Genomic DNA, 9,508 nt, shown 5'->3' with positions numbered 1-9,508 from the left:
TAAATCTAATTTGATAATAAAGGAATAAAAACCATTGTCTCAAATTGAAAAAAACGATCGATTATTATAGTTTAAATAATTATAGTATACAGTTGTATTTTGGTGGCAGAATAGTCTTAGGATAGCATAACGCTGAGCCAATAACATTTTTCTAACAAATAATACTGTTTTTACTTCCTAAAAAAGGACTACAAAAATTATCCTTTAACTTTTTTAAAAAATATATATATATATATATATATCATTTTTTCACATATATATATTTAAGGAGAATTTGCTAAATATGACTTAAAACTTGATTTTAACCCCAAAAATATCTCAAACTTGAATCAAATGCAAAAGTAACCCAAAAGGCCAGTGAAATTACAACAAGCCCTTTATGACCAAACAAAAAACCATAATTCATTTTTACGAATATTACCCCGTAAAGTGTTCTTATATTTTGTAAGTCTTCTGAGATTCTGTAAGTCTTCAGGAAGACTTCCAATAAGTCTTCTCATATAGTAGATTTTAAAAATAATTTATAAATTTTGTAAAAAAATATTTTGATAGGAGAAAAATTGAAATCAAGTAACTATAAACAGTTGTAAGTGATATAAATTAAAATATAATAAAATGGAATTGTTTTCAACATAAATGAGTGAAAGTAGTGAGTCATGATATTCTTTGGTTTAGGGTTTGACAACATATGTTGTAGTACTGTATGTATTCTTAGGGATAGATTTTGGAAGCTTAACATTTTTTTGAAAAATTAAATTTTGACATAAATATGTTTAGTTTTGCGTATATTAAACACTTTTTAAGTTTAATGAAGTGTTTATTTCTATTTAATTAGTTATGTGAGTTTATGATTTATATTTAGGGTCCAGACGACTTCGAGGAAGTCTTTTGGTGATTAGTATTTTATCAGTTAGAAGACTTTCTTGAAAATCTTCCAACTCCCGGTAAAAATATTTTACTTTCTATAAGACTTTTAAGTAAGTCTTTTAGGAAGTCTTCTCAATCGAGTTTTTTTAACCTTTTAGGAATTTTTGCCTCCCTTTATAAAGAAATTTACACATTTTCTCTTTTTCTCTCAAATGACTGCAACAAAAATATAATGTTTCTCATTCAAAGACTCTCCAACCTCTCTCTAATCTCTTTGAACTTAAGAACATCAAACTTTATATCAATTTATAGTTATTTCATGTCTTCTCACTGATTTATTTTGTTTTTGTAGGTTTTTCATTACATGATTTTCATCTTCCACTCATTTAAAAGTAGATCTATAAATTATATTTTCTTATTTGGTAACCTATTGTTGCTTAAAGCTCTTATCTTTTGAAAACTCTTTTGGTTGCTTAAAGCTCTTACCTTATTTTTGAAGTTTTTCTATGTTAAACACAATAACACAAAAAATTAGTCAAATTTACTACAACTAATGGAGAAAACTTCTCAAGAAAAATTAGTCAAATTCACAAAAGATCAAACATTACATTAGTTCAAACCTATAACAGTTTCACTAGAAGTCTTCTGTGAAGTCTTCCGGAAGACTTCTTCTCAAAAAAAATTTCGGAAGACTTAAATTTCAAACGTAAAATTTAAATATAAGGGGGAAATTTAAGCGGAAAACTCAAATTTTAAATGAAAATTAAAATTTAAAATTTCTTGAAAGTTCAAAGCATATCTTATGATCTAAGAAGACACATTAAACTTTATAACTTGATATTCCTGAAGTTACTTAACACTTTTGAAAGTTAGAAAATATATAACTTAAAGTTGAAAATACAAGTTTGACAAAAACTAACGGAGAAGACTTATGTTACAAACATTAATAAGCATGAATGTTGTTAACCTCATAATTATCACCAATTAAATTATGAATTTCATTCAGAATCTCCAATATTGATTAATATACACGAATTAAAAGGAAAATGTTAAAAAGTCTTTAGTGTTTTAGAGAAAATAAATTTTTATTAAACGTTGACGTATACGACTTCCACGAAAATCGTCCGGAAGACTTACACGAAAGTCGTCCGGAAGACTTACACGAAAGTCTTTTAGTCAATTCGTATGTTAGTTTTGCAATTGACTTTATGTGTGAGAAATTTGACTTTTCCGAGACGACTTACATGGAAGACGTCTAGGATAAACATGTTAGTTTTGGATTTGACCTGATTGTGTTAGAAATTTAATTTTTCCTAGACGACTTACACGAAAGTCGTCCTACAGAAAAATAAAATTTAAATATTTTTTTCTAAATGACTTCCATGTAAGTCATTTCAGGTTACTTTTCCAATTAAAAAATAAAATTTAGATATTTAATTTTATCCGGACGACTTCCATGTAAGTCTTCCGGCACACGACTTACACGGAAGTCTTCTGTAATAACTAAGAAATCCTGGAAGACTTCTGTGTAAGTCATCTACTAGAAGACTTACATGGAAGTCGTCAGAATAAAATTAAATATTTAAATTTATTTTTCAATTGCAAAAGTAACCTAAAACGACTTATTTGGAAGTTGTCTAGTAAAAGTTAAATATTTTATTTTTATTTTCTGTTGGACGACTTCCGTATAAGTCGTCTAGGGAAAATCAAATTTCTGACACAATCCGGTCAAATTCAAAACTAACATGTTTTTTCTAGACGACTTACCGAGAAGTTTTCTCTAATCTTTTTGAAAACAAAGAAAACCGAAAGACTTCCAGAGAAGTTGTCTCTAAAAGACACACATAAAGTCAATTGTGAAACTAACCTATGCATTGACCAGAAGACTTCCGTGTAAGTATTCTCCGACGAGAAGAAGTCTTCTGACGGACATATCTGGAAAAAAAATTCATTTCATAGCTTTAACCAGTGTGATAACTTGTTTAGCTTCTCCAACCACACAATACTTCACCACCAAAGCAACCTACTTGTTAATGACCACGAATCATGAGTTTGAATGGTTCTATGAATCTTAAAAATTTTAGAATTAAAATCTTTAGTTTTTTGGATGAATATAGAGAGAAAGTAAAAGAGATGTTGTTTTTAGTTCATAAGAAATGAGATAGAAAGAGTCAAAATTGATTTTTAAGTGCATTAAGAGCTTCAAATTGGTTGTTCATGGTAGTTGGTTTATTGATGACAATGACAATATTGTAAATACTTGATGAAGATGAGGATGAGAGAGTAAAAAAATTATTTTTGAAAAAGAAAATAAAACAATAATGGTATTTTCGTAAATAATCCGAACTTTTGGGGTGAATATGACAAATAAAAGTACAAAAAAATCACAGGTTAGTTTTGTGTTTGACTTTGACTTTTGAGTCATATTTGCAAAAAACCCTATATTTAAAATATTTTAAAATTCAATATATATATAATTTTACGTGATTATCTATTTTCTATAATATTAAAGTAGTAAAATTAAATAAATATTTTTAATTTTCAAAATTTATAATTTATCATTACTACTTCAAATTTAAATAGGAAAAACCAAAGATGTATCTATATGTATTGTATTAATTACAAGTTATTCGTTGGAAATTAAGTTGATGTTGCTTAGAGCATCTAAACACACTATATTGAAGTTTGAAAAACTATATATTTGAAGTTTAAATATGTTATTTTCTAAAAACAAAACTTCAAATCTAACTTTAAAATTATATTTATTATGATTTTTAAATTCATCATAATTAATTTAAATACATAAAACTCTATAAATAATTATCACATATATAAAATATTATAGCAATATTAATTAATAGAATGTTACACTAAAATTTAAAATTTTAAATAGAAATAAATAATTAAATATTAAATTACAAGTAAAATATTATATTATTCTATAAAATTATTTCCGTAATGCTTTCATATGATCAACTAGTGCATTTGTTAAGTTTTTTTTTGTAATATTGTTGTTATTTAAGTCTAGTTTAAAAAATTTTAAATCTTATTTTAGTTATTTTAGTTTTTATTTAGTTTATGTGTAAACTTAATAAACTTAATATATTTTTAAAATATATGTTTTTTAAGAATGAAACAATAAACGGACAAATATTTAAAATCATAAATTTGATATGTTATTGTAAAGATTAACATGTAAATAAAAATATGAAATTTAAATTTTAAATTTTAAATAGTGATTCTTCATATTTGAAATTTTACTAAAAACTTCATATTCAAAATTATATTGGAGATTCTCTTAATTAAACGAAAATATAAATATAATTTAGATTTCATTGGAAAAAGTGAAACTAGGGCTTTGATTAGCAACCCTGCAAATGGTGGAATCACATTTGAGATGCGATTACGCAAATATTTTACCAATCACAAAAATGTTGTGGAATGGAAAAAAAAAATTTGCGGACAAAATATGAAAGAAAAATTTCATTAAGCGGAAAAGTGAGTTTTAGTTGATTATTGACTAAATCAACACTTTCATATTGTTAAATTATATGATAATACCTTTTTAAATTTTAAAAAATAGCAAAATAATTTGTAATGATAAATAGTTGTGCTGTAAATAAAAATATACTATAATTTTATAATATTATAAGATGTCAATTTATTATTAAAATTGTATTGAAAAATAAGCTAAATATTTGTAATACCAAGTAAAGTATTTTAAATAGATTTTACTTATTTTCAAAATTTTGTAGTAATTATTTTAATTATTGATATTTTTTTTTATTTAATAAAATATTTTAATCAATCTAGTATGTATTCCACCATTCCGCTATTTAAATTTTTTTTTGCAGTTTAATTAATTTTTTCACGACTTGACTATGTTTTCCACAGTTCCATGAGTAAACTATCGGAGCCTAGATAAGTCATCCATATTAATATCTCTCTAGAAAATCAATCGGACTTTGACCTTTGATATTTCAAATTATTTTAACGAGAACAGTAATTCGTTGATTGTACAGCTTTAAATGATTGTAAATAAATCACCGAAGCTTAGAAGATGATTATTGGAGATTGTTAAGGGCGAAGTTTTTACCGTAATTGAAGAACTGGTTCTTAAACTACGCTATGAACCTCGTGGACTTAGGGCTGCGAGTCGGTGCTTTTAGCCCGTAATGAAACTATTCACTCAGTTCTCATTTTTGAGTATAATATTCGTAAAGTTTACGCTTTACCCTTCCCAATTAGTCAACTCTCTCCACTTAAACAATGCTTTAAATGTCCCATCTTCAATTTAACTTCTGTTTACATGACTCTCATACCTGCTTATTTCTCTATATTTTGATTTATCGCAACATAATTGTTCGTGCCGTTATTCTCAGGCAATTCAAGAATTTATAATTACAATGATTAATTAATTAGGAAGCATGATGATCACGGCACGGGCATAGAGGCATGTGTTTGTCTGTATATGACTGTGTATTCATACAAAGATAATGCGGAACATTGGGCACCCGCACCTCAATAGAATCGTCCGTTTGTCTCTACAAGAGAGGGTGCATTTTTTAATTTATTACATAAATGTGTGCATACTAGTAGTTTTGTTTCCTCGGAAACATGGACAAAAGCATTTGCTTTCCAGCTAAAACTTTATACACTCAATTTAAGCCACAGGTGCAAATCTGCACCTAAATTGATATCTTCAAAAGATTATGGGCATATGGATAATCAGAACAATATAATAATAATAATAATCAATATATTGCCATTTTGAAATAAATAGTGACTTATTTAGTCCACATGTTTGTCTTCTTGCTGAGGATTTTCGAAACCTTGATTTAACTAACCCTCATTGTTAGTATATGCTCTACCTCGTCCACTAATAATCGTTTTGAAAGGTTTGATTACCAATGATCTCACATGTGCTAAGCCGTTAGAAAAAAAAAACAGATCTCACATTTGCTCTAAAATAAGGGGCTTTTGACATAGTTTCGTACTTAGTTCTAGATCATGGTTAGGAGGTCTAACTAATAGGTCACAGAATATAGAACTATCTTTATTTAAAATCATAAAACTATCTTAGGATAGTCAAAAATAGATTTCTGACACCATAGGAGCTTGTCATTAGTAGGAACTAAATGGGTTTTCATAATATATAATTAAAATTAATTGGCTATCTCAAATTTGAGAAACTTAAATGATAAATTATTAGACTAAGAACACTCTAATATAAATTTTTTTTAAAAAAAATAAGCCAAAATAAAACATAGAAAATATTAATTTTGAGTTGTTCATCTAATATTTAATAATTAGCTGGTAAAATATGTTAATTTTTATTAGATAGTTGAAATACATTTAGTTTTAGGACGGCCTCATTGCTAAAAACAGTTAAAGTTTCTAAGAAAAGAAATAATAGTGTAATGATATAAATATATATAAATATTATTTAAATGAATGACATATGTCATTTGAAAGTCTCACCAGTATTTTAAAAGTTCTCAAACGAAAACCTTTCACTATTTTCACATGCTTATTATTATTATTATTTGTTTTAAAATATAAGATACTAGTTCTTTTAAATTTCTGGGATGAACATGCTTTTAGATTATCAAGTTTGAAATTTTTATAAATAATATTTTTAGAATTCATGGGATGAACATCATTTTAAAATTTTACTCCTTTTAAGGATAATTAGCTAGTTCATTTTAACAAAACAAAACATATAAAAATTTGCAAAATGTAAGAGAAAAGGGGAAAGAAACAACGGGTTTCCGGGAAGAAACGACAAAGAAGAAAAATACCATTGGTGCCGACGTGACAAAATAATAGCCGCTGGATCATAAACGATCAACGATAAGAGATTAATGTTCTACCGGGTGTGGCAATTTTGAAGTGACTAGTGAGAGGTGTCACACAAAAATAAAGAAAAAAGATGTTTTGCAAAATCTAGAAAACAAAGAAAAGAGAGGAGGAGACAGAGAATTAAATTAGAGGAGCAGAGTGGAGAGAGAGATATTAAGGTTATGGCGGCGTTGCAGAGCGCGAGAAAGGCCATGAAACCCTCTCTCTGATCTCTCTCTTTCTTCCCCTTCTTCTTTCTCTCTGTGTGTTTCTTAAATACTCTCTCTTCTCTCGTACCGACAAACGAGCTTGCCTTTTTACCACACCCTTAAAAAGCTGTACTCAACTTCAATGTCAATAACACTACAAACCCGGAGAGAATGAACTCTCTACCTAAACCCTAGATTTCCTCTCTCCCCTATAGTCTCAAAGATCTAAGCGAGAAAGTTAAAAAGATCTAGAGCGAGAGTCTTTTTGTTTCATTTTTTTTCTAAATATCTGATTGGAGAGCGGTGGTATGGGTAGTGGTTGTGGTGGTGTTGCCGGTGAATGGCGGGTTTTTTCTCGTTAGACGGTGGAGGAGGCAGAGGCGGAGGAGGAAACGGTCAAGAAGAACACAGGACCAACACGAATCCTCCTCCGCCTGTATCTGAGTCTTGGCTTTGGTACAGAAACCCTAACGTCAACGCAAACGCAAACGCTCCTTCCTCTTCAAACGCTGCTGCTTTAGGCACACTTGAGCTATGGCAAAACCACAACCAGCAAGAAATCATGTTCCAGCATCAACAGCATCAGCAAAGGTTGGATCTATACTCCTCCGCCGCTGGTTTAGGAGTAGGACCAAGCAGCCATAGCCAATTCAATATCTCCGGCGAAACTTCAAACGCCGGCGCCGGAGGAACGGCTGCGGCGGCACTCATGATGATGCGGAGTGGCGGAAGCGGCGGAGGAGGAGGAACCGGTGTGAGCTGTCAAGACTGTGGGAATCAGGCCAAGAAAGACTGCGCTCACGTTAGGTGTCGAACTTGCTGCAAGAGCCGTGGCTTCCAGTGTCCTACTCACGTGAGGAGCACGTGGGTTCCTGCCGCCAAACGCCGTGAGAGACAACAGCAGTTAGGCACGGTTCAGCCTCAAACGCACCTGCCACGCGGTGATAGCGGCGTACCGAAACGCCTACGGGAAAATTTACCGGCAACTTCTTCGTCTCTTGTCTGCACTCGTGTACCTACTTATCACAACGCTTCAGGTATACTATACTATATAGAATATAAATATCAGTAAATTATTAGATATTTAAGGAAATAATGAAATGCAATATTGCATTTGTTATAATTTGAAGTTAACGATTGGGATCAGCCTTCAAAACCAAATAAAACCCTATTTGTATAGGTTTTCTTGAAAGAGATAAGTTTATATACAAACGTATAAATATTTGTAATTTAGTTTTGATTTATGAAAATACTGTTTTGGAGTAAACACTGACGATTAGATTGACAGGAAGAAGCTGTTCTCATCGATGTTGAAATCTGTATTCTTTCTTTAATTCCCTGCACCTTCTTTTCCGTGACCTGAATTTTCGATGAATATTTTTTTTCTTGTGACTGAAATTTTCAAAGAATATATGAATACTAATTTTTTATTATATACTCCTATTTAATAATCAAACATGCGATTAATCTCTAATAAAAACTTTTACTTTGTTTTAATGTAATTTTTTTAATATAATTTAGGTTTGGAGGTTGGAGATTTCCCAGCGGAGGTGAGCTCACCGGCAGTGTTTAGATGTGTGCGAGTGAGCTCCGTGGAAGACGGAGAAGAAGAGTTTGCTTACCAAACAGCCGTAAGCATCGGTGGTCACGTTTTTAAAGGCATTCTCTACGACAACGGTCCTGGAAGTATTGGTGGCGGTAGCTACAACGTTGGTGAGAGCTCTTCTGGTGGCGGAGGAGCTCAGCAGATGAATCTCATAACAGCTGGATCTGTGACCGTTGCAACCGCTTCTTCTTCCACTCCAAACGCCGGTGGTATTGGCGGCTCCTCCGCGGCTTACACTGATCCAGCCGCTCTTTATCCAACTCCGATCAACACTTTCATGGCCGGTACACAATTCTTTCCCAACCCAAGATCATGAAGGAAATCTGACATAATGCAACGCAACTCTTTTTAATTCTTAGAATGATATTAGGGTTTTAAAACCGTTAATTGTTGGATAATGGATCTGTTTATGCTTCTTCTGGACACTCAAAGTTGTTGCAGTTTTAGGGTTTTTAAAACGGAAATTTAATTCAAATAATATAATCTTCGTATTATAATGATTTCGTGAGGATAATGTCATTAAAATGATAGGAGCACAATATAGCCCTTGTTGTCTGAATCTTTGTTTCATTAATGTGTCTGTTTCTTGTTTGTGTAACACGTAATCTAAGAATCCGGAGATAATGTTCCTTATCTTTATATCAACTTTCTAACCAGTATAACCAATAGAAAAGTCGTTAAATATGTGTTGTATATTATACGTACGATTTAGTTTCTTCAGCCATGGTTTCAGTTACTGCGATTATGATATGGCCTGTTCCCATCCATGCATTTAATGATATTCAAATTCTATTACTAGTAGTAATTCATATGTGCCATAATTGACATGTGATATAATCAGAGAAAGTGACAAGATGAGTATATATTTGTGTGTTAGAAGAGCGACATGTAGAGATGTGACATGAGGGTGCGTTCTACAATGGACGTTGTCTAACCTAATTAATAAATCATCCATCCTTTGCATTAGTCATTTGATTAATGAGCA

At 30.7% G+C, this 9,508-nt stretch overlaps 1 protein-coding gene across 1 annotated transcript; it reads left to right on the top strand.

The window, feature by feature from the left end:
- The first annotated feature begins 6,817 nt into the window (after positions 1-6,817).
- Positions 6,818-9,022, top strand: LOC106310145 (protein SHI RELATED SEQUENCE 1-like). The gene is made up of 2 exons (XM_013747351.1): positions 6,818-7,954; positions 8,439-9,022. The coding sequence occupies exons 1-2, from the start codon at positions 7,258-7,260 to the stop codon at positions 8,837-8,839; spliced, it is 1,098 nt and encodes a 365-aa protein (XP_013602805.1). The 5' UTR covers positions 6,818-7,257; the 3' UTR covers positions 8,840-9,022.
- Positions 9,023-9,508: the final 486 nt, after the last annotated feature.

This window comes from Brassica oleracea, chromosome C8 (genome assembly GCF_000695525.1).
Source record: "Brassica oleracea var. oleracea cultivar TO1000 chromosome C8, BOL, whole genome shotgun sequence".
Lineage (NCBI taxonomy): Eukaryota > Viridiplantae > Streptophyta > Magnoliopsida > Brassicales > Brassicaceae > Brassica > Brassica oleracea.
Note: the sequence above shows the minus strand (reverse complement) of the source record. Positions and strands in the feature narration are given on the sequence as shown.

What these genes read in the sequence shown, in the direction of transcription:
- LOC106310145 (XM_013747351.1), top strand. Translation starts at nt 7,258, where the DNA reads ATGGCGGGTTTTTTCTCGTTAGACGGTGGAGGAGGCAGAGGCGGAGGA. An exon ending in TACTTATCACAACGCTTCAG is followed by an intron (nt 7,955 to 8,438) that starts GTATACTATACT and finishes AATATAATTTAG; the next exon opens with GTTTGGAGGTTGGAGATTTC.